Below are 26991 nucleotides of genomic sequence, written 5' to 3'. Positions count from 1 at the left end.
ACTACTTAAGACTGTGACAATCAAAATATAATCATACATAGTTTGGCTCCACCCATGACTCACTGGCGTGAAAGAAACTAATTGACATTCATATAACAACTTCAAATGTTGATAGTAAATTTGCCTTCTTGCTCATACATCTAGAATATGTTCCCCCTGTAACGTGACATGCTACTGCATCATACCATTGACAGTTCAGTGACAAACTTATCATTCTCATTGTTCCCATTCACGCCAGAAGCAGAAGATGCATTCTCTAGAGTCATTTGTCAAAGTTAAATGTAAAAGTTTCACATGTTTCATTTCACGAACTAGAGTCAAATGGCACATTTGTAAAGTTCATATGAACTAGTGTTGGTAATGTGGCAGCGCAGCAGTGTTGAGGTTCAGTGACCAGTCACAAGGTACAAGGTACTCTCCGACACCAACACGTGAGGAGAGAGAGAGAGGATGGTGGGTCCAGTAAGTCGTCACAGGTAACGCAGCAACAACTGTGCTAATAACACTGCTCACTGTCAACTTAAGACGTCAACACATTCAGTCAGTTGAAGCAACACTACTAAGTCTCGACACATGACACCAGCTGATAGAGCACTACCACAGTCCTACACATAGCAACGAATTGTACCGAAGTTATCAAACAAGTCAAAAAGCTGTTCCAAGAGTCAGATGCCGACAACAGGCAAGACTGCTAGCATAATCTACCACAAGTACAATATATATAAGTAATCTTCAAGAACTAGACGATAAGACGTTACGACAGTGAGGTACCACAAGCGGTCATGCAGTCTATGGTCTATGGTAGGACGACGCAGGTATAAGCTTGTTCAAGGCACCACCAACATCCAAGTTTTGCCATATATATATATACATCACTCTGATATATATAGTTATTTAAATTCACATAATCGCTCTGATAATATGAATTTAAATAACTTTACGTGATTGATACAAGGAATTAGTGATGATTATTTTCACAGTTGTGTTGGAACCGGCGGTAGATGGACTCAAACGCCGGCAGCAGACAACTCGCAAACAACTTACCCAAAGTGTTTATTTTCTTGACGTTTTCAGCAGTATATTAATAACACTTGTTTTATGAGAAATAATAGTTCCTTATTATTAGTTCCATAATGTATCAACGTGTTTAAAAGCTTCAGAAAATATTACCGTAAGATTACAAATAATAAATGTTAAAAACTGACCATTGTTCAAGTTCTACCGGTTATTGTATAACAAATGTAATGACTTTAGTTGGCGTATGTGCTCAGTAGGAATATTATAAAGGCAAAACTTGGATGTTCAACTTGATCACAAACATTTATTAATTTATAAATGCAAACTCAGACTAATTAAATTGAAGCTTAACTGTAACTAGACTCACAAAAAGAAAATCTAACAATCTAAAAACTATAATATCATTGTTATATTTTAATATATATCGATGCCTGCATTTTGACCACTGTAGCTGACTTCCCACCAGCCCGTGAGAAAGGCCAAAGTCCATTCCATGCACCTGCCAAACCCACTGTTAATGAATGAAAAACGGTTTACACAACAACACGTCCTCAAACCTAGTCCATTCCGTCCAGCTGTCGACCCTAAAGACACATTCATAAAATTTAATTAACATGATGTTCATTCAAAATAGGATTTTTTTTCAAATATAAAATAATATTGCTATATATTAGCATACTCTGCATATTTCGGCATTGGTTAGGTTAGGAGTTTAGGCTCTGTTGGCGATCATTTGTATTTGTAGTAAGTGGGTGAATCATTTACAACATTGTGGTTAGAAACAAAAGACGTCTGCAAAGCACTTGTTCCAGGAGTGTTATGACATATCAGTTGTGAGTCGTGTGTCAGCCGGTCCTCCATACAATGACCCAAAAGTGATTCCATGCACCCACCAAACCCCAGCTGTTTATGAATGAAAAAACGGTTTACACACGACTCACAACTGCTGACGTTCGAACACATCCGGAACAAATGCTTCACTGACGAATTTTGTTCAAACCACAACTCTGTAGATGTAGATGCTGTAGATGTAGATGTAGATGCTGTAGATGTAGATGATCGCCAACAAAACCAAAACACCTAACTTAACCTAACCTATGCCTATATATGCACAATATGCTAATATATTGTAATATTAATTTATATATGAGAAAATTCGCGTTTTGAATGAACATCATGTACATATTTAAGAATGCGTCTGTGGGGTCGACCGCTGAATGTAATGGACTTGAGTCAAGGACGGGTTGCGCGTGTAAACCGTTTTTCTTCATAAACAAGGGGTTTGGCGAGTGCATAGAATGGCAACCTGTCCTCGACTGAAGTCCATTACATCCAGCGGTCGACCCAACAGACGCATTCATAGATTTTTACATGCTGTTCATTCAAAACGGGAATGTTCTGAAATATAAATTAATATTATAATATATTGGCATATTGTGTATATATAGGCATAGGTTATGTTAGGTTAGGTTAGGTTAGGTTAGGTTAGGTTAGGTTAGGTTAGGTTAGGTTAGGTTAGGTTAGGTTAGGTTAGGTTAGGTTAGGTTAGGTTGTGTTTGTTTATTTCTATTTGTAGTACGTGGGCGAAGCATTTACTGCGGTGTAGTTAGAACAAAATTCGTCAGTAAAGCACTTGTTCTGGAAATGTTCGAACGTCAGCAGTTATGAGTCGTGTGTCAGCCCGTCCTCAGCCTGTCCTCCAAACAAAGATCCTAAAGGGGATTCCTTGCACTCGCCAAACCGCCTGTTTATGATTGAAAAACGGTTTACACGCGACTCACAACTGTTGACGTTCGAACACTTCCTGAACAAGTGCTTCACTGACAAATTTTGTTCGAACCACAACGCTATAAATTCTTCAACTACTTACTACAAATAAAATTAATTGTCAACAGAACGTAAACAACTAACCTAACCAATGCTGAAATATGCAGAGTATGATAATATATAGCAATATATATTTATATATGATAAAATTCCTATTTTGAATGAACTGGATGTTAATATTGATAAATGCGTTTTTGGGGTCGACAGCTGGATGGAATAGACTTGGTCTGAGGATGGGCTGCCTCCAATTTCCCAGATGCTACTTCCGTCTAGCTGGTTCACCCACACAACTAGCACTCACAAATTCCTGCTAGTTCCCAGTGTGTACCCACACACACACTATAGCTAGTCCACAATGTTTACCTGCACACAGTACTGCTAGCCCCAATGTTTACCTGCACACAGTACTGCTAGCCCCAATGTTTACCTGCACACAGTACTGCTAGCCCCAATGTTTACCTGCACACAGTACTGCTAGCCCCAATGTTTACCTGCACACAGTACTGCTAGCCCCAATGTTTACCTGCACACAGTACTGCTAGCCCCAATGTTTACCTACACACAGTACTGCTAGCCCCAATGTTTACCTGCACACAGTAATGCTAGCCACAATGTTTACCTGCACACAGTACTGCTAGCCCCAATGTTTGCCTGCACACAGTACTGCTAGCCCCCAATGTTTACCTGCACACAGTACTGCTAGTCCCAATGTTTACCTGCACACAGTACTGCTAGCCCCCAGTGTTTACCTACACACAGTACTGCTAGCCCCAATGTTTACCTGCACACAGTACTGCTAGCCACAATGTTTACCTGCACACAGTACTGCTAGCCACAATGTTTACCTACACACAGTACTGCTAGTTAACAATGTAAACGAGGGTTTACCCTCGTACTCTCTCTGACAACACCCTGAGTCCTCGTACATTTGTTGACAACACCCTTGGTCATCGTACACTTCCAGGACAACACCCTGGGTCCCCTTACACTACCTGGCAACACCCTGGATCCTTGTACACTACCTGACAACACCCGGGGTCATTTTACACAACCTGACAACACACAGCGTCCTCGAATACAACCTGACAACACTCTGGGTCCCCTGTCACTATCTGACAACACCCTGTGTCCTGATACACTACCTGACAACACCCTGGGTCCTGATACACTACCTGACAACACCCTGGGTTCTCATTCACTACCTGACAACACCCTGGGTCCTCATTCACTACCTGACAACACCCTGGGTTCTCATACCCTACCTGACAATACCCTGGGTCCTCATATACTATCTGACAACAACCACGGGTTCCTTACACTACCTTACAACACCCTGGGTTCTCATTCACTACCTGACAACACCCTGGGGTCCTCATACACTACCTGACAACACCCTGGGTCCTCATTCACTACCTGACAGCACCCTGGGGTCCTCATACACTACCTGACAGCACCCTGGGGTCCTCATACACAACCTGACAACACCCTGGGTTCCGCTTACACTACCTTACAACACCCTGGGTCATCGTACACTACCTTACAACACCCTGGGTCATCGTACACTACCTTACAACACCCTGGGTCTTCGTACACTACCTTACAACACCCTGGGTCCTCATATACTATCTGACAATAACCACGGGTCCCTTACACTACCTTACAACACCCTGGGTCTTCGTACACTACCTTACAACACCCTGGGTCATCGTACACTACCTTACAACACCCTGGGTCATCGTACACTACCTTACAACACCCTGGGTCCTCATATACTATCTGACAATAACCACGGGTCCCTTACACTACCTTACAACACCCTGGGTCTTCGTACACTACCTTACAACACCCTGGGTCATCGTACACTACCTTACAACACCCTGGGTCCTCATATACTATCTGACAATAACCACGGGTCCCTTACACTACCTTACAACAACCTGGGTTCTCGTACACTGCCTGATAACATCCAGGTTGTACACAATATTATGACAACAAGGGTAGTGGAACAAATATATTGTGCAGAGCTACATTTAATTACAATACCTAAGTGTGAGTATATGTAATTGCGTGCAGGTGTGTGTACGCATTTGTGTATATGCATGTGTATATATGTTTATATGAATAAGTATCCACTAGAAAAATCAAATTAAAATTCCGAACATTTTCGTGTTTTCACCAAATTATCAAGGAATAGAGAAAGTCACTGGTGTAGGATTATATCCCACTACACCTGAGTGGATAAAGAGCCATAAACCTAAATATCGATTTTTTGAAATGACATGAAGGTGGGAAGATTAACTGGGTATTCCCCTATTCTTGGAATGTACGACACATTCCTATTTTTTGCATAATTTTATACCTATCACATATCTAATTTATATAAACCTGAATTTCGATTAATATTTTCTAATTCAAAACTATTTATAAATGAAGATTCAGTAATATTTTTTCTCGAACTGAATAAACTCCACAATTTTGCATGAATTAGTCCAGCCAAATGAATGATTACGATCTGTTTTTTTTTTTTTTTTTTGAGATATATACAAGAGTTGTTACATTCTTGTACAGCCACTAGTACGCGTAGCGTTTCGGGCAAGTCCTTAATCCTATGGTCCCTGGAATACGATCCCCGCCGCGAAGAATCGTTTTTTCATCCAAGTACACATTTTACTGTTGCGTTAAACAGAGGCTACAGTTAAGGAATTGCGCCCAGTAAATCCTCCCCGGCCAGGATACGAACCCATGACATAGCGCTCGCGGAACGCCAGGCGAGTGTCTTACCACTACACCACGGAGACTGTAAATGATCAATTGTTAAATGAACAAACAGTGAATTGGACTCTTGACCTGTCCTTAAACTTGTGTTCATTTATTATCAGGTTAAGAATTTGTTCTTTTTGACCAACATAGAACTTATTTAAACCTTGACATGTAAATGAACATTCACATTCATTGCAACTACCAAGGGAATTTTTTATGTTAGTGTTTTTTATGATATTAAGATTCCTACTTTATTGATATGAAATTGTTTTAGTAATTTAAGATTTTCAATTAAATAATAATGAAATAACACAATTGTTGTTTTATTTACATTGAATTATTCTTCTTTTTCAAACTAAAGAAAGTTTTATGAGCAATTTGGCTGGCTTTATGAATAAATGAGTTATGGGTATTTTAAAATTGAATCGTAGACTATTTATGAATTAATCTAATCATCTATAAACTCACGACCAGATATCCTTAAAGCCCTCAGATACAGAGAAGAAAATACAGCTTGTTTTGGTCTTTGATGATAAGATGATTAAAAGTGTACATAAGACCCAATATTTGCTGGTTTTCTATATTCAGAAAACTTCAAATTATTTTCACATTGATAAATTAGCACACCTGAGAATGGTAAAGAATTGTCTTGTTCCATTTCAATTGTAAACTTAATGGATGGGGCTAGATTATTTTATTGTAATAATAAGGTGTCCAGGTTTCAATTCTTAGGCTATAAACAAAACACATTATCACCAGAACAGAACTATGTAACATTAGGAGGAAACATTTTATTTAATAATCTGGTTTCATAGATCTCCACAAATAGAAAAGCCACATATAGATGGGTGAAAACTGGAGACAGAGGGTTACCCATAGCAATTCCAAACTTTTGACAATGTAATTCATTATTAAAAAAGTGTTCTTACACAGTTTTACCATTTCTGTTAACATATGAACTGGAAGGGGAAATCATATTTTATCATTCTTCATTCATTCTTGGAATGTAGTGCATTCCAAGAATGAAGGAATATCCAGTTAATCATCCATTCATGTGACTTAAATGAATCGATATTTTAGTTAATGGATCTTCATCTACTCAGGTCTAGTGGGATATATAATCCCAACCCCGCGTGTTCTCTGTCTGTATATCTGGATAATGCGGTGAAACACAAAAACGTTCGCACTTTTTGTTTCATTTTCCTAGTGAATACTTACGCATCACCGAATCACGTGTTTTTGTCATGATTCATGCATATGTATATATATGTGTGCATGCACGAATATATATATGTATGTGTGTATGTATGCATGTGTGTACATGTGTGTGTGGTTTTATGAATGTCTGGGTGTGGTTATACATAAAAACTTAGAGGAATTAAGCAAGGCTCACTGAGCCGCTCCTCAAGCAATGGGCTTGGCTTTATTATGAACACTCTCACAGTCCTTGCTCCTACTGCTCCATCTTAGCATGAAACTTACCAGGCCACTGTGCTGCTTATAATTGTTACCTTAAGTCTCTCTTTCACCACATATTGTTTCCAGTTTCCACTCATGTCTCCATGTCCACTATGTCCAGTTTCCACTCATGTCTCCATGTCCACTATGTCCAGTTTCCACTCATGTCTCCTTGTCCACTATGTCCAGTTTCCACTCATGTCTCCTTGTCCACTATGTCCAGTTTCCACTCATGTCTCCATGTCCACTATGTCCAGTTTCCACTCATGTCTCCTTGTCCACTATGTCCAGTTTCCACTCATGTCTCCATGTCCACTATGTCCAGTTTCCACTCATGTCTCCATGTCCACTATGTCCAGTTTCCACTCATGTCTCCTTGTCCACTACGTCCAGTTTCCACTCATGTCTCCATGTCCACTATGTCCAGTTTCCACTCATGTCTCCATGTCCACTATGTCCAGTTTCCACTCATGTCTCCTTGTCCACTATGTCCAGTTTCCACTCATGTCTCCATGTCCACTATGTCCAGTTTCCACTCATGTCTCCTTGTCCACTATGTCCAGTTTCCACTCATGTCTCCATGTCCACTATGTCCAGTTTCCACTCATGTCTCCTTGTCCACTATGTCCAGTTTCCACTCATGTCTCCATGTCCACTATGTCCAGTTTCCACTCATGTCTCCTTGTCTATGTCCAGTTTCCACTCATGTCTCCTTGTCTATGTCCAGTTTCCACTCATGTCTCCTTGTCCACTATGTCCAGTTTCCCCTCGTGTCTCCATGTCCACTATGTCCAGTTTCCACTCATGTCTCCTTGTCCACTATGTCCAGTTTCCACTCATGTCTCCTTGTCCACTATGTCCAGTTTCCACTCATGTCTCCTTGTCCACTATGTCCAGTTTCCACTCATGTCTCCTTGTCCACTATGTCCAGTTTCCACTCATGTCTCCTTGTCCACTATGTCCAGTTTCCACTCATGTCTCCTTGTCCACTATGTCCAGTTTCCACTCATGTCTCCTTGTCCACTATGTCCAGTTTCCACTCATGTCTCCTTGTCCACTATGTCCAGTTTCCCCTCGTGTCTCCATGTCCACTATGTCCAGTTTCCACTCTTGTCTCCATGTCCACTATGTCCAGTTTCCACTCATGTCTCCTTGTCCACTATGTCCAGTTTCCACTCATGTCTCCATGTCCACTATGTCCAGTTTCCACTCATGTCTCCATGTCCACTATGTCCAGTTTCCACTCATGTCTCCTTGTCCACTATGTCCAGTTTCCACTCTTGTCTCCATGTCCACTATGTCCAGTTTCCACTCATGTCTCCATGTCCGTTTCCAGTCGTGTCATCAAGTCCGCTATGTCCGGTTTCCACTCATGTCTCCAAGTTCATTATGTTCAGTTTCCTTCGTGTCTTAATGTTCATTATGTCCAGTTTCCATTCGTGTCTCCAAGTCTGCTATGCCCAATATCCATTCGTGTCTTCATTTCCGCAATGTCCAGTTTCCACTTGTGTTTCCAAATCTGCTGTGCCCAACTGGGAAAATTAAATTTTTTTATATGTTAACTTCTTTAAAATCTTGTAAGTCATATTTAGGTCTCTTTACCATTGTGTTAGATCTTTATCTTTTTAAGTCCATTATCTCTCATGTTGAGTCGCCAAGTTTCCAAGTTGATGTATCCTACGTCACTCTTGGCCTCGCTTGAGCTCTAATACCTTCATCCATGAGAACTTGAATGCTTTCATTATATATGCCATTTCATTATAATGTATAAACTGCTGATATTATTATTTTATTTTCACAATTTGATACCTTTATATCAAAGGTATCTGGAATTCCAAAGGTATTTGGAATATGCCAAATATAATGGCAAATTGCAATGAAGTAGAAGTGCAGATTGAACCTAATAATTCATGTTTGCTTCAGAGCTACAGCACATGCCTTTGCATGTGTAGTGTTTGTTAATCCAAATTTTTGTTTCCTTCAAAATAGTTGTGCACAATTTTTCCAGTGTATTTTCTTCTTATTTTTTTATCAGCTTACTAAGAATAGTTGATAAATAATTGTCTTTTTGTTTTAATAGGAGCATTTGTACATTATTTTTCATAAGCTATTTCCAGAGTCATTGACTTTCTATTATCAATGACTTTAGTAGTATAGCACACTCCTTCAGTACTCATGAGAATATTCTATTATGTCCAAGGATTTAGTCCTATAATCAGTTACTCCACTTATGTACCACAGGTTGTGGAGTGGATCATCCAAGTGCATGTTCTCCAACGTTACCCTTTGTAACTTTGACAATCGACTTGAGAATGGTCCAGGACGGACCGAAACGTCGTCGTCCCTTCAATTTCTAGTGTGTGGTCTGGTCAACTTACCCTTTGTAATGTAGTTTATGACTGGGGCTCTTATTCTAACTACTGACGGTTTCTGTAAGTCTTTCCTCTGTTTTCTCATACGGATTCATATGGTTTTATATGGTTATTATATTTCTTCATTTTCTGTAGGTTTACAATTTGGGTATTATAAGCTTGCAGTAAAAAAAAAAAAAGTTGAATATTACTGGATTCCTTTTCACCTTGCATTTCAATACTTTTTTTTCTGCTGGTTTAACATTTTTAGGTGATATCTATAATTTAGATCTAACTAACGTTGTGTATAATTTGCATAACCTTTTAAAAGCCTATAAAAATATTTGTCATCATTGCACGAGATGTTTGTGTGAGTGAGCATGTTGGCCTGTATAGAATGTTTGTGTTATTTCGTGCATCATTATATACATATATATGTACAGCATAAACGAATAAGCATTCTCAAGTCAAGCACTACAGTGCTCTACACAGTACACAAAACACAGACAAACATGACACTAATCTATTGTTAAAAAAGGCAGTCTGTCCTGGAGTCCATGACCAACTCTAAACTCAACACTCCTACAGACCGTCTTTCAATGGGCACTGTACCATGTTGGAAAAATCTGAAAAAAATACTACGGAAGACTACAGTGAATTGAGGCAGTGCCTGAAACGTGGCTCTCAAAGAGGAACCCTGTCGAGAGAGTAAACCATCATTAGCAATGATAAATGAAAATAATTTACGCAGGATGGAGAGCGAGGCTTCATCGTTAATATCTTTCAATGTAAATAAGTACCACAAATGTGATGCTATTGGACTTCAACAAGGTGATAGTATTGGACTTCTTCAAAATGTGATGCTATTGGACTTCAACAAGGTGATAGTATTGGACTTCTTCAAAGTGTGGTTAAGGTGTCAGAGTATTGCTACTAATATACTTCAACGACGACCAGAGTACCATGAGGATGGCACTGAAAACTTTTGTGTACATATTAAAGTGACAGGGAACTGGCACAAAGGACTTACAACACAAGACCTCAGTACCACAATGACTTCAGGAATGAAAGTTAGCTTAAAATATCACCTACATACTGTTTTCAAGAACTTAAAAGTTCTTTTTCAATGTTCAAATAATAAGCAAGATAAAGTTTTTAAACCAGATGTTTTTGGGCAGATGAAAGGAATGGTAATATTATACATATTAACATCATGGTTTAGTTGTAGTTCGTTCTCATTTCGTCAGCTATGTTAAATGTTTCTGTAGTCTGAATACGTAGAACAAGAGGCTATTTATGAATTTTATGAATGCGAGAATCCCTTATTAAATCTGGTCTTGGCCTGTTGAAATTTTATGACCATATTTCTTAAGGAAATTTCCCAAGATATAACCAGAGGAACCTTCTGGATATAGAGTAGAATCGCTCCTAAGGTTGCACTTCTCTGTTAGCTGAATTTTTAGCTTGGAAAATGTTTCGAAAAAGAACACAGATATATATATATATATATATATATATATATATATATATATATATATATATATATATATATATATATATATATATATATATATACATATATATATATATATATATATAAATTTTTGAAATCGTTTGAGAAAACACTATCTCCACGAAAACTATCTTCTAATCAGTTCATGTTCTCAACACAACGAATGTTTTGATCTCAGCGTTTTATGCACTTCAATATCTGGACACCATATGTGTCGAGATAACACCATATGTTAATGAATTAACACTATATGTTAATTCAAGTGTTTATGAAGATTTTCTTCCTTCTACATCATAACATTGTGTTTAGGCAACCGTGTAGAGTCTGGTTACTTAAATGAAGCGAACTCGATTTCATTCAGATAGTTTAGGTAATTAGTTAAGTGTTGTAACATTTCGTACACAATTTATTTCGATAGCAATTAACTGTTAAACTTTCATTTTACACTCAAACTGTCCATGTGCTTGTACTCGCCTGGATATTGGTTAAGTAAATAATTATCAAAAGAAGGCACAATGCCGGAGAGACTATGTAGCATCATCAAAGTCTGAGGATATTCAACAAGTGCTTAATATCACTACTACATCACTACAATACTAGAGATAAAGTTTATAAGGCGAGCGATATCAACGGCATCGGATTTACCAAGGATTGTATCGAGGGACAAATGACCATAAGGGACAGTCAGAAAGCCAGACACCCGAACGTCTTCAAAATCAAGACTTTCAACAAGGATATGTACGACCTTGGTCACGGGCCAAGGACACACCAATATGGCTGGGAACCTAGAAAACTCGACTCGTCTTAAATCTGCTGGAGATAAGAAACAGCCAATATTAAATTTCGACGACAACCTGACAGAAAGAATTAAATACTACAGGGCTATAAGGGCACTGCAAGAGTCAATTATTGACAAAGGAAGATGGACAGCGAGAAAGCAGCTGATGAATAGCATTCAAAATTGCATAATGTTCTGCTGTGGAGATGAAGTTTACCGGGGCAGGCAACACATATAGGTGCAAGTCAGGAAATACAACGGAGTAGCCTACACCTTTAGCAGAATTAAATCCAACTGTAAAGACGACAATGGAGCGGGAGGGTGAAGAAAAGTGAGCGAGGAAATGGCGTTTTAGAACTGTAAGAGGGGTAGAAGACTGTCATGTGGGTCAAGGTTTTGCAAAACTTTGGAAATGATACTCTCCATGGGGGCAAGAATGGAACGACATGGAGAATTTTTTTTTTTTTTTTTTTTTTTTTTTTTTTTTTTTTTTTTTTTTTTTTTTTTTTTTTTTTTTTTTTGAGATATATACAAGAGTTGTTACATTCTTGTACAGCCACTAGTACGCGTAGCGTTTCGGGCAAGTTCTTAATCCTATGGTCCCTGGAATACGATCCCCTGCCGCGAAGAATCGTTTTTTCATCCAAGTACACATTTTACTGTTGCGTTAAACAGAGGCTACAGTTAAGGAATTGCGCCCAGTAAATCCTCCCCGGCCAGGATACGAACCCATGACATAGCGCTCGCGGAACGCCAGGCGAGTGTCTTACCACTACACCACGGAGACTTCGAGTATTGGTACATGAAAGTTGAGAGAATAATGGAAAACAATCGTACAAGAAAGGAAAGTGATGAAAGAGCCTACAGGAGGGGTAATGGTCACAACATATGTGAGAGTGAGGATGTTTCTGAGACTGCACAAGGTAGTGAAGACATTAATAATCACGACATCACGACGATCCTGAAAAGACAGGAAGGCAGTTTCAACATGCAGATTCCGGGTAGGGGACGAAAGAAAGGCATGAGAGCTGAGGCATAACCCAGTATCAAGACGACGAAGAACAGAGCATCATAACCGCAGAGCATCAAGACGACATAGAGTCGAAGGAGAAGCTGATGAGTAAGCTGAAATTGCAATGAAGGCCAACAGAAGGAAGTTGGGACAGAATATAATATCTCCAGGAGATGTCATACGCTTTTTCCAGGTCTAAAAGGAAAGCAACCACAGAGGTCTTTGCAGCAGAGGCAGAACGAATATAGACTTCCAAATTCACTAAGACATCAGTCGTATTACGAAACGTGGGAAAGCCAAATTTAGAAGAGGAGAGGTGGTGGTGTGGCAATGGGGGCGTAAAACCTGAAGGGATGTCCCTCAATAACCTGATTTCCAAATAGGATAAACAACCGCCTCGAACCAGTCCTCAGGAACTGGCGACTCCTTCCACATGTGGTTATAAACAGTCAGGAAATACTGAAATGGGCATGGAGGGTGTTGGCGAAGCGTCTCATAATCAATGTCATCTGAGACCCCCTGCCGTAGAACTGCAGAAGGTCAGGGCAGACTGGAATTCTATTCAAGATAGAATTCTTTCTATCTATTTCTATTCGAGATAGTGACAAGATTCAAGAGTAAGTAAAGGGGGAGGAAGATGAGAATTGAAGCTAACAGTTGAAAAGTGCGAATAAATTAACACTTGAAAAGTATTGCTTGTAAATTGAACCGGAAGTTGGACTTCGAAAAAAACGATTTATCTGAGAAATTTAATTCTAAAGTGCCAGGGGGGGTGGGGGGGATGCTAATTTATCGTAGACATTCTCACTTACGTAAGCTATTGATGCGGAGGAGTACTCACACATGTCAAAACTGCAGCCAAATATCTCTTCAAACAACAACTTCTAATTATTAACAAAATATTATATTTTTGTAAATTTTGACTATTTTAAATTATATTCGCCCATTCGTAATGTTTAACATATATGACAATATTTGATATTCAATGACATTCATATTATATCGTTTATTCATTATTCGTAGTGATGCAAGCTTGCAATATCATTGCAACTGATAAGTACTTCAGTAGCTGCTGGTATTGACAAAAAAACTTCTATCTAGAATGCATAATTATTTCACTTACAATTGTTATTAGTACCACATCAATAGCACTCATGAATTTCAGATATATAATACAGTCATCCATAATGTGGCAGGAACACTCAGCAAAGGAGAAGCATCTCATATCCCATTTATTATTCCAGCAATGCTGCAGGTCGTGTATTACAAGACATAGTTCCCAGATTGTGTATTATTGGCCTTATCTTTACAGCTACCAATATAAAATAAACCCATTCTACAGGGATAAAGCACAATGAATTTTGACATGAAACAGCTAATCAGTAATGCGTGGGTTGAATTATAAACACTCCTGCCTTCACAACGCCTCGGCCTGCACATAACACAATGATGAACTCACCATATCACTCTGTCTCACTGGGTTGGGTTGCCAGTGAGCACCAGAAATATATCTAAGAACACGAAAGTCTTCTAATTACATAAAAAATCGAAGTTTTTTTTAAATAATTACGCTTACCGTCGTCAAGTATAATCCGGCCCATGGATGTACTGCAAATGATAGGGTTATTATTGTCCATAATTACGGTAATATTTATGATAGCAAGAAGATCTTTGTACCAACAGTTTGTCATATCTCTTATGTATTTATTTAAGTATTTCAATGTTTTTTTATTTGTTTACATTCTCGTTGTACTATCTATTTTGTTACTAGTACAAATTTTTCTTGTTGTTGTTTTTCCTTGTCACTTTGCTCACTTGCAACTTTCTATTTACTTACAACTTTGCAACATCTTGCACTTTCGTAAATATGCAACTATGCAACATCTTGCACGTTCGTAAATATGCAAATTTGCAACATTGACCCCTTTGCATGACCATGACTTTTCAACATGACCTGCTTATATGAGCATGGCCTTGCTAAATCTTTCAACATTGCAAGCCGGCATTAAGTGGTTGGTTGTAGTCTCATTTTACCCTACTGAGCAGGACGCGAGGATAGACACGAGCAACACGTGAGGATTAATACGAGTAACACGAGATGATAGATACGAGCGAGATGCGAGGATAGATAGGAGTGAGGCGAGGAAAGATATGGTTAAGACGGAAGGAGAATGCCGAGGACCAGCAACCACTGACCTGGGTGATGATGTTGACCTGCAGAACGGGGAGACACAGCTGAAGGTTCTGCTTGGTCCAGGTGAACAGCTCGAAGAAACAGGTGGAGAAGAGGTCATTGAGGACGGCCTGCTCGTGGTGGGGACGAGTCTTCACCCACGCCTGCAACAGCGGCTGCCAGTCCAGTCCCGACGAGCTCATGTACACCTGGTGAACACCAAGCTCTCAGCACCCCTGTTATTGTTCACCTGTGAACACCAAGCTCTCAGCACCCCTGTTATTGCTCACCTGTGAACACCAGGCTCTCAGCACCCCTGTTATTGTTCACCTGTGAACACCAGGCTCTCAGCACCCCTGTTATTGTTCACCTGTGAACACCAGGCTCTCAGCACCGATGCAATTGTTCACCTGGTGAGCACGAGGTGAATACTAGGTGAGCCTTACACCAGCTGAACCTTACACCAGCTGAACCTTACACCAGCTGAACCTTACACCAGCTGAACCTTACACCAGCTGAACCTTTCACCAGCTGAACCTTACACCAGCTGAACCTTACACCAGCTGAACCTTACACCAGCTGAGCCTTACACCAGCTGAACCTTACACCAGCTGAACCTTAAACCAGCTGAACCTCACACCAGCTCAGCCTTACACCAGCTGAACCTTACACCAGCTGAACCTTACACCAGCTGAACCTTACACCAGCTGAACCTTACACCAGCTGATCCTTACACCAGCTGAGCCTTACACCAGCTAAACCTTACATCAGCTGACCCTTATACTAGCTGAACCTTACACTTGCTGACAAGTGATAAGATGTACACAGCTGCCACGGGAACATTATCCTTAGTGCCATCCAATAATTAATACTTTGGCCCTCAACCACTGGGACCCACCAACCACTATGACCCACCAACCACTATGACCCACCTAGATGTACCAGGACCCACCAACCACCATGACCCACCTAGACGTACCAGGACCCACCAACCACCATGACCCACCTATATGTACCAGGACCCACCAGCCACCATGACCCACCTAGATGTACTAGAATCCACCAACCACCATGACCCACCAATTAAGGCGTACCAGGACCCACCAACCACTATGACCCACCTAGACGTACCATGACCCACCAACCACCATGACCCACCTAGACGTACCAGTACCCACCAACCACCATGACCCACCTAGACGTACCAGGACCCACCAACCACCATGACCCACCTAGACGTACCAGGACCCACCAGCAATCATGACCCACCTAGATGTACCAGGACCCACCAACCACCATGACCCACCTAGACATACCAGGACCCACCAACCACCATGACCCACCTAGACGTACCAGGACCCACCAACCACCATGACCCACCTAGACGTACCAGTACCCACCAACCACCATGACCCACCTAGACGTACCAGAACCCACCAACCACAATGACCCACCTAGACGTACCATGACCCACCAACCACTATGACCTACCAACCACTATGACCCACATTGATGTACCAGGACCCACCAGCCACCATGACCCACCCACAACCATCCACCTACCATGCCATTTCTGGAGACGGTGGCCGGGGAGGCGTTCTCGATGTTTGAGGGCTCGAAGATGACCTTGCAGGCCGGGGACATAGGTATTCTGTCTCCATTGGCCAGTGTCAACGTCCTGTTGTCATCCAGCACCGAGTTTAGGTTCTCTATCCATATGGCGTCGACGGGCCCATCCAGTACTAGCCAGATGTGCTCACCTGAAAATCAGTTGTAACTTGTGTGAATAACTTGAAAACCAATCTATTAAATCTAACAGCAAGCTGTTTAGACCAAATTGTTTAGTTAACAAACAGTTGTACCAATCATTCACTAATAGATCAGTCAAACGAGATTTAAAGACTTTGAAAATAACTATTATTTTTGTTCGCCAGTTAGTAAGTTGGGTAAATAAAATAGTATTAGATTTTTACAAAGACCAAGTTCTGTAAACAAAAATGTATGAATAAACGAAATAGTAAGTTGTGTAAATTTTTTTTAACTTATATAAGCTAAAGAATACGTTGTGTAATGCCAATAGAAAACTGCATAAATCTAATAATGAATTATGTAAACCAAGTACAAAATTTGGGCTTCCAAATGTTGCTTAAACCAAGTATTTAAACCACAAAAATGTATGTATAAACAAATTTATAATTTGTGTAAACCAAGGAATATGTTGGTTTACACAACTTATTAAATATTGAGCAGTGTAAACCAAAGTTGCGTTAATCAAAGACTAAGTAGTATAGAGGCAACAGTAAGTTGTTTAACATAAACAAGTGGTTGAATACAAAGGTACAGTGTGACAAGTGAAAACACCTCACCAGCAAGTCCGGTCAATTCATCTTGGCACTGGCACCAGTTGTCTTAACAATATTATACATGTAATTCGTAGTCATTTTTATGGATACAAAAATATAATTTATCTCTTTGACAATTATTTATCTCATTCTGGAACTCATTCATAAATAGTGATTGTCCTTCTATCCCTATTCTTTTCTCTCTTTCCTTCTTATGTCTCACCTTTCTTAGCTTTGAGCGTCTTCCTCCAGAGAGTGGAGAAGATACCATCGGTCCAGTCGTTGGTGGCCACATCCAGTCGCCCGAACATCTGCGCTGAAGTGATGGCCTTCGGGTTCATTCTCAGCTCCCTGCCCAAACACACTTATTTACCACTTGCCTCCTCTCTCCCTGTCTTATGCAAGACTTTGTATCAGATTAAAAGCTTTAAAGTGCATAAACGGACTGTAGTGATGTCTGTTTACACCTGTATATGAAAACTAGAGTAAATTTATATTCAGACGAAGGAAAAATAACAAAAGATGGCAGTAGTGTGTAGGAAACCATGGGGCTGGTATAGTGTACAGGAACCCATGGGGCTGGAATAGTGTACAGGAACCCATGGGGCTGGTATAGTGTACAGGAACCCATGGGGCTGGAATAGTGAACAGGAACCCATGGGGCTGGTATAGTGTACAGGAACCCATGGGGCTGGTATAGTGTACAGGAACCCATGGGGCTGGTATAGTGTACAGGAACCCATGGGGCTGGTATAGTGTATAGGAACCCATGGGGCTGGAATAGTGTACAGGAACCCATGGGGCTGGTATAGTGTACAGGAACCCATGGGGCTAGTATAGTGTACAGGAACCCATGGGGCTGGAATAGTGTACAGGAACCCATGGGGCTAGTATAGTGTACAGGAACCCATGGGGCTGGAATAGTGTACAGGAACCCATGGGGCTGGTATAGTGTACAGGAACCCATGGGGCTGGAATAGTGTACAGGAACCCATGGGGCTGGTATAGTGTACAGGAACCAATGGGGCTGGTATAGTGTATAGGAACCCATGGGGCTGGAATAGTGTACAGGAACCCATGGGGCTGGAATAGTGTATAGGAACCCATGGAGCTGGTATAGTGTACAGGAACCCATGGGGCTGGTATAGTGTACAGGAACCCATGGGGCTAGTATAGTGTATAGGAACGCAAGTGGCTGGCAGTAGTGTGTAGGAACCCAAGGGGCTGCCTGTAGTGTGTATGGTAGGCCGAGAAGTGCGTTCTGGCTTCTAGGTACGACATATATATATATATATATATATATATATATATATATATATATATATATATATATATATGTGTGTGTGTGTGTGTGTGTGTGTGTGTGTGTGTGTGTGTGTGTGTGTGTGTGTGTGTGTGTGTGTGTGTGTGTGTGTGTGTGTGTGTGTGTGTGTGTGTATCACGAAAATAAACACGTGATTAAAAATGTGACAATGTCAGACCACGGAGGAAAAATGAAACAGGAATTTCCTTAAGTACTTTCGTATATTAATACATCTTCAGAAGGAGTGACATTGGTCTGACATTGTCATATATATATATATATATATATATATATATATATATATATATATATATATATATATATATATATATAATATATATATATATATATATATATATATATATATATATATATATATATATATATATATATATATATATATATATATTTGTATCAACCCATGTATATCTTGTAACCATCAAATGCATAATAAAGCACAAATATATATATATATATATATATATATATATATATATATATATATATATATATATATATATATATATATATATATATATATATATATATATATATATATATATATAGGCAGCTCCTATTTATAAGCACCCAATCCCATTCATATACATGTCCAACCAACGCTTGAAACAATCAAGGGATTGTTCACCTCCACCACGTTATGCGGTAATTGGTTTCACAAATTAACAACCCTGTTACTAAACCAGTATTTACCTAGATCTTCCCCAAATCTAAACTTATCCAATATATACCCATTGTTTCGTGTTCTGTCCTGTGTTGATACTTTTAATACACTATTAATATTACATTTGTTATGTCCATTCATCCACATGTACACCTTTATCATGTCATCCATAACTCGTCGCCTTTCCAGCGAATGTAATTTAAGCCTTGTCAATTTTTCCTCATATGACAGGTTTCTAATTTGCCAGATTAACTTTATCATCCTATGCTGGAGGCGCTCTAGTGAATTAATATTTATTCTATAGTACGGCGACTAAAACTGTGCTGCATAATCTAAATGGGGCCTAACCAGAGCAAGAAATAGCTGAAGAATAACACCAGGTGTCTTAATAGTTTTGCTTCGATAAATAAATCTCAGTGTCCTCTTTGCCTTATTAAGAACATTTATGTACTGATTTTTTGGTTTTAAATTCTTACTAATCATAATTCCCAGATCCCTTTCGCAATCCGACTTTGCAATCTCAACACCATACACCATATAGCTCGTGTCTTTTTATTTTTAAATAGATTATATTTTGAATCCACATCGAAATCCCTTTTTACATCACCCGTCGCTTGGTTCACGTCTCGCTCCAAAACCGGCCCACCTTCCCTACCCAAGATTTTCCAATCTATTTTCCCCCAAAATTTCTTAGAGTAATAAAATCACCTTTTCGAAAATCTGGCACTTTAACAGAATTTTCCCCTACAAATCTAATCCATTCTATACTAAATCTGATTTCTTTGTGATCACTGTTCCCAAGCTCACTTCCTATTTCGATGTCATTAGTTTGTGTATCCCTGTTAGTTAACACTAAATCTAAAATATTATTTTCCTGTGTTGGTTCCTTAACGTGTTGTGTTAGAAATCAATCGTCAATTATTTCTAGAAAATCTTCTGCTTCATTATTCCCTATTCTGTTAACCCAATTTACTCCACTAAAATTAAAGTCACCTATGACATAAATACTGTTAGACCTGGATGCACTAGATATTTCATTCCATATATGCTTTGCTTCCATTTTGTCTAAGTTTGGTGGCCTGTATATAACTTCAATTATAAGATTATTTGCTTTTTCGTTTAATTCTAGCCAAATAGTTTCTGTGTGTGGCTCAGTTTTGATTCCCTCTTTGAGGCTACATTTCAAATTTTCTCATAACAAAGACGGCTAGTCCCTTTCCTCGTATACATAAATAGATTGTTATTACCTGCGGTTCTTCTGGAGGGGAATAGAGATAGAGACAAGAGTATCTGAAGAAGGCCGCCCTTCCCCTTCCCCTTTCCGGGGGCACAGTGAGAGAACTTTCTACATCCTGCCAACGAGACAGCATTTTCTTTACATCTAAGTTAAATATGTAACTTTCTTCACTCATTTAATATTATTCACACTTCAAACCTATTCTAATAGCTCATCTTCATAATTTGATTCATCTTTGCCATATTATCCTCCTCCTCTTCCTCCTTGCTTATCTTCCCACTCCTCACACACTTCCATTTTTGTCAGTAAGTTATTCCTTTCGACATTTTCTATGCACGAACTATTTTGGTACATGGACGATTCATTTTGGGGTTTAATTGCACTTTTATCAAAAAAGAACTTCCTACCCGATATGCACTGAACGATTCTTTTGACATTTTTTGTGTTAAATTTGTTTTTTTATTTTTTTTCAATTGTTTTTCCCATACACTTTGCAACCTTACATCATTTCACTCTTTCATTCGTCAGCAACATTCGTCATTATCATCGTCATCATGCAACATTCATCATCTACATATGTTTGACATGGTAGCCATTGTAACAAATGTTGCACAGGACCATTCAGTACCTGTGTGACTGGACCATACCTGTAGAGGTGAACCATACGTGGCGTGGGGGGTCAGTACCTGTGTGGCTGGACCATACCTGTAGAGGTGAACCATACGTGGCGTGGGGGGTCAGTACCTGTGTGGCTGGACCATACCTGTAGAGGTGAACCATACGTGGCGTGGGGGGTCAGTACCTGTGTGGCTGGACCATACCTGTAGAGGTGAACCATACGTGGCGTGGGGGGTCAGCACCTGTGTGGCTGGACCATACCTGTAGAGGTGAACCATATGTGGTGTGGTGAACCATACCTGTGCGGCTGGCCCATCTTGGTGAGGGCGCGCATCAACACGTGGATGCAGGAGGTCTTGCCGGCGCCGCTGGGGCCCAGAGTCATCATGCCGTGCCTCACCCTCTGGGTCTCGTACAGCTGGTCATAACACATCAATGTTAACCCAGAACCATCCTGCTTGTTCAACCCCCCCCCCCCCTCATCATCCAGGCACCCTGCTATCTCTCATAATGCTTATCTCATGCATTATTAGTACACTTAATTGTAAACAGAACACCTCTCATTGTGTTCAAAAGAGGACAAGTTAAGCACATGCAAAGCATACCATATCAACCAGGCTGTGACTCATACGTCACGTTGCGAGCAGCTGCGTCTAACAGTCTGGTTGACCAGACAACCAACCGATTGGGCCGAGGTGAATTTGATGTTTGAAATCAATGCAACGAAACCGCAAGGTAAGGTAACCTAACCTAAATCTAACCTAACCTAACCTAACCTAACCTAACCTAAATCTAACGATTAACACATTAATATATTATGTATACGACAAAATAGCATTCTTATAATACAGGTTATGAAAGGTGAAAGAGCAAGAGTGAGGAGGAGCATACCTGCGTGAGCTTGAGTGTCCAGGGCGGGTGGTTGACGAGTCCCAGCTCAGCCACGATCTCTCCAATGGTGGTGGTGAGTTGGTTGTGGTAGCCTTTCTCTTGAGCCATATTAGGGAAGAGGTCCTCGATCAGAGACATGAACAGCGGCTCGTCCTCGTCTGTCGTGGTGTTGGAGTGGTGGAGAGAGCACACCATGGAGGTAGAGACAGGGGTGGGAGAGCACACCATGGAGGTAGAGACAGGGGTGGGAGAGCACACCATGGAGGTAGAGACAGGGGTGGGAGAGCACACCATGGAGGTAGAGACAGGGGTGGGAGAGCAGAAGATGAAGGAGGAGAAATAGAGATGGAGGGGAAAAGAGCAGACGATGTGAGGGAACAGAAGTACAGGTGCAGAGGTAGAGATTATGGGGGACGGGAAACGGCAAGCAATGAATGGGACAAGTGCCACTCAAGAGGGGGTAGAGAAGAGGCAAGGTGCAGGAATGACAGAATGAGAGAGAGAGAGAGGAGAGAGAAAGGAGAGAGAAAAGAGAGATAAAGGAGAGACAATAGGAGAGAACAGAGAGAGGGAATAGAGAGAGAAGAGAGAGAGAGATAAGAGAGAGAGAAAAGAGAGAGATAAGAGAGTGATAAGAGAGAGATAAATGAGAGAGAGAAGTGAGAGAGAGAGACAGAGAGACAGAGAGAGAGAGAGAGAGAGAGAGAGAGAGAGAGAGAGAGAGAGAGAGAGAGAGAGAGAGAGAGAGAGAGAGAGAGAGAGAGAGAGAGAGAGAGAGAGAGAGAGAGAGAGAGAGAGAGAGAGAGAGAGAGAGAGAGGAGTGAAGAAAAAGAGAGGAGTTAGGGGAGATAGAAGAAAGAGAGAGAGAGAGATATTAGTGACAACTCACCTAACATAATTATCATTAATTCCATAAGTAATAATATAAATGATGAGACAAAAAAAAATAACAAGAAGGGTGGAGGCGGCCTGGTTAGAGAGGCCCTCAGACATAATGGGTCTCAACAGCCGCCATGAACCTCTACATCATCTTACTACGGGGAGAATGTGTCCCGCTCCAACCCCCCCCCCCCCGGGCTTTCTCTCTCTCTCCCCCTCTTCTTCTTTGTTTAAATATCCCTCGCTCCACTACTCCTCCTCTCCTTCCCTTTGCACCCCCTCTCCCAATTTCTCACCTCCCCTTCCCAACCCTCATCCCCCTCTCCACCTCTTCCCTCCTTCCCACTCTTCAAACATCCTCCTTCTCCTTTCTTCTCTCCCTGTCTCTGTCTCTCTGTCAATCTCTGCCTGTCTTCCAATTTATTTTCCTCTTTACCCTGGTCGACTTGGTCTCGCTGCAGGCCTAATTCTATCTATCTGACCTAGTCTGTTTCTGGCTCTTTATGACTGTATCTCTGTATGTCTCTGCCTCTCATTCTGTCTGTGACTGTCACTGCCTGTCTCTTTATCTTATACAGTAGTTATCAAAAGAAGGCGCCAAGTTGGGAAGACGATGTAGCTTTTCTCATAAAACTAATATAATTGTTTCCCTCTGATATACTCACCTAGATGTACTCACCTAGTTGTGTTTGCGAGGGTTGAGCTCTGGCTCTTTGAACCCGCCTCTCAATTGTCAATCACCTGGTGTACAGATTCTTGAGCCTATTGGGCTCTTTCATATCTACATTTGAAACTGTTTGAAACGTCAGCCTCCACAACAACACTACTTAATGCATTCCATTTATTAACTACTCTGACACTGAAAAAATTCTTTCTAACGTCTCTGTGGCTCATTTGGGTTCTAAGTTTCCACATATGTCCCCTTGTTCGTGTTCCACCCGCGCTAAAGAGTTTGTCTTTGTCCACCCTGTCAATTCCCCTGAGAATTTTGTAGGTGGTTATCATGTCTCCCCTTACTCTTCTGTTTTCCAGGGTTGTGAGGTTCAGCTCCCTTAGCCTTTCCTCGTAACTCATTCCTCTCAGTTCCGGGACCAGTCTGGTGGCATACCTCTGAATCTTCTCTAACTTCGTCTCGTGTTTAACTAGGTATGGACTCCAGGCTGGAGCTGCATACTCCAGGATTGGTCTTACATAAGTGGTATACAGGGTCCTGAACGATTCCTTACACAAGTTTCTAAAGGCAGTTCTTATATTGGCCAGTCTAGCATATGCCGCTGATGATATCCTTTTGATGTGGGCCTCTAGGGACAGGTTCGGTGTCATATCGACCCCCAGATCTTTCTCTTTATTTGACTCTTGTAGGATTTCCCTTCCCAGATGGTACCTTGTGTTCAGCCTTCTGCTCCCTTCGCCTAATTTCATTGCTTTACACTTTCCTGAGCTGAACTTTAGCAGCCATTTTCTAGACCATTCCTCCAGTTTGTCCAGGTCGTTCTGTATTCTCTGTCTATCTTCATCTGTTTTGATTCTTCTCACAATTTTTGCATCGTCAGCAAACATTGAGAGGAATGAGTCAATACCCTCTGGAAGGTCGTTTACATATGCTAGAAACAGGATGAGTCCGAATACAGAGAACTGTGGGACTCCACTGGTGATATCTCGCCACTCTGATGCCTCCCCCCTCACCGTTACTAGCTGTTTTCTATTGCTGATACTCCATTATCCACTGGAGCACCTTACCTTTTACTCCTGCCTGCTGCTCCAACTTTTGTAACAGCCTTTTGTGAGGTACTGTGTCAAAGGCTTTCTGACAGTCCAAGAAAATGCAGTCTGCATACCCTTCTCTTTCCTGCCTAATTTGTGTTGCTTGGTCATAGAATTCTGCTAGGCCTGCAAGGCATGATTTACCATCTCTGAACCCATGCTGGTGGTGTGTTACAAAGCTCTTTCCCTCCAGATGCTCTACGAGCCTTTTCCTCACAATCTTCTCCATCACCTTGCATGGTATACAAGTTAGGGAAACTGGCCTGTAGTTCAGTTCCTCTTGCCTGTCACCCTTTTAGTAAATTGGGACTACATTAGCTGTCTTCCAACTTTCCGGAAGGTCTCCCATTTCCAGTGACCTGTTATACACCATAGAGAGTGGCACACTTAGTGCTTCTGCACCTTCTTTTAGAATCCACGGTGAGATTCTGTCAGGCCCAACAGCCTTTGACACGTTCAGCTCCAACAGATTCCTTTTGACCTCATCACTGGTGAGGTAAACATCCTGCAGGGATGATCAGTTTGTATCCTCATTTAGTGCAAGGACCTCTCCTTGTTCTATTGTGAAGATCTCCTGGAATCTCTTGATGAGTTTTTCACACACCTCTTTATCGTTCTCTGTGTATATGTTCTCCCCTTTTCTCAGTTTCATGACTTGTTCCTTCACTGTTGTTTTCCTCTTGATGTGGCTGTGGAACAGTTTTGGTTGGGTCTTAGCTTTACTCGCGATGTCATTTTCATAAATGACAGCTTCCAGCTGACTCATCATGACAGCTTCCTGCCCAAGCACCAGTAAACGGTTCAGAACAGCGGCTAGAACCAACTACCCAGCTAGCCTAACCCTGCTAGAAATAAATAAATATTTCTCAGAATCTTAGGGACCACCTACAAAATCAAACATCGTTTTATGAGAAGTTCTTAGCGCTAACAACACTGATCCCCACGACTAAAATGAAATAAACAAGATATTAGATATAAAGAATAGAGAGGTGAGAATGTTGGTATAAGGTGGTAGTTCATGCATTGGAGGAGGTGGTAGTACTGACCGACTAGCTTGGAGAGGTTCATGTCCCTGAGGACCCTCATCACTATGGTGGCCTCAGAGTCCTTGGCGTTGGCTCTCTTGGACGCCCCCAACGTCCTCAGCACCGACAGGATATTGCGCAGCCCGAAGTCGTAGTGGACCTGCGGAAAGGAGGGAGTACGAAGGTCACACAGCTGCCTTGGGATTGTAAGTGGAGGAAAGATCACATTGGAACGTAGGGTAGTAGGCCGAACAGCTACCTCGAAAAGGTAGTTGGTAGCAAGGTCCCAGAGAAGCTTTGGGAAGGGAGGAGACTGGAAGGTTACATACCAGACTAGGGAAGGTAGGAGCAAAGGTCACACACTAACCTTGGAAAGGAAGGGGGCTAGAAAGTTCACACAGCTGCTTTGAGAAGGTAGGAAGGTCACAACACTGTCTTAGGAAGGTAGGAGGTAAGAAGGCTACACAGCTGCCTTGCTGTGTAACCCTTCTATCTGTAACTTGTGTAAGAGGGAAGAAAAAGAAGAAAAGAACAGGAAGAAGAAAAAGAAAGGGAAAGGAAAAGGAAAGAAGAAGATAATGATGATGATTATGATGAAAAAGAAGAAGAAAAAGAAGATGAAGAATAAGAAGGTGGAGAAGGAGAAGAAGAGGAAGGAGAAGAAGAAGAAGAAGAAGAAGAAGAAGAAGAAGAAGAAGAAGAAGAAGAAGAAGAAGAAGAAGAAGAAGAAGAAGAAGAAGAAGAAGAAGAAGAAGAAGAAGAAGAAGAAGAAGAAGAAGAAGAAGAAGAAGAAGAAGAAGAAGAAGAAGAAGAAGAAGAAGAAGAGAAAGGAGAAGAAGAAGAAGAAGAAGAAGAAGAAGAAGAAGAAGAAGAAGAAGAAGAAGAAGAAGAAGAAGAAGAAGAAGAAGAAGAAGAAGAAGAAGAAGAAGAAGAGAAAGGAGAAGAAGAAGAAGAAGAAGAAGAAGAAGAAGAAGAAGAAGAAGAAGAAGAAGAAGAAGAAGAAGAAGAAGAAGAAGAAGAAGAAGAAGAAGAAGAAGAAGAAGAAGAAGAAGAAGAAGAAGAAGAAGAAGAAGAAGAAGAAGAAGAAGAAGAAGAAGAAGAAGAAGAAGAAGAAGAAGAAGAAGAAGAAGAAGAAGAAGAAGAAGAAGAAGAAGAAGAAGAAGAAGAAGAAGAAGAAGAAGAAGAAGAAGAAGAAGAAGAAGAAGAAGAAGAAGAAGAAGAAGAAGAAGAAGAAGAAGAAGAAGAAGAAGAAGAAGAAGAAGAAGAAGAAGAAGAAGAAGAAGAAGAAGAAGAAGAAGAAGAAGGAGAAGAAGAAGAAGAAGAAGAAGAAGAAGAAGAAGAAGAAGAAGAAGAAGAAGAAG

At 40.8% G+C, this 26991-nt stretch overlaps 1 protein-coding gene across 1 annotated transcript in view; it reads right to left on the bottom strand.

The window, feature by feature from the left end:
• LOC123769681 (Dynein heavy chain 1) overlaps positions 1-26991 on the bottom strand; it is a 299861-nt gene that overhangs the window by 119575 nt on the left and 153295 nt on the right. Inside the window, 6 exon segments of the mRNA XM_069308664.1 lie at positions 14913-15098; positions 16453-16649; positions 17455-17582; positions 21371-21489; positions 21963-22120; positions 25652-25790. Coding sequence (XP_069164765.1) covers positions 14913-15098; positions 16453-16649; positions 17455-17582; positions 21371-21489; positions 21963-22120; positions 25652-25790 — 927 coding nt within the window.

This window comes from Procambarus clarkii, chromosome 63 (genome assembly GCF_040958095.1).
Source record: "Procambarus clarkii isolate CNS0578487 chromosome 63, FALCON_Pclarkii_2.0, whole genome shotgun sequence".
NCBI classification, from domain to species: Eukaryota; Metazoa; Arthropoda; class Malacostraca; order Decapoda; family Cambaridae; genus Procambarus; species Procambarus clarkii.
This window is presented reverse-complemented; position numbering and strand designations above follow the sequence as displayed.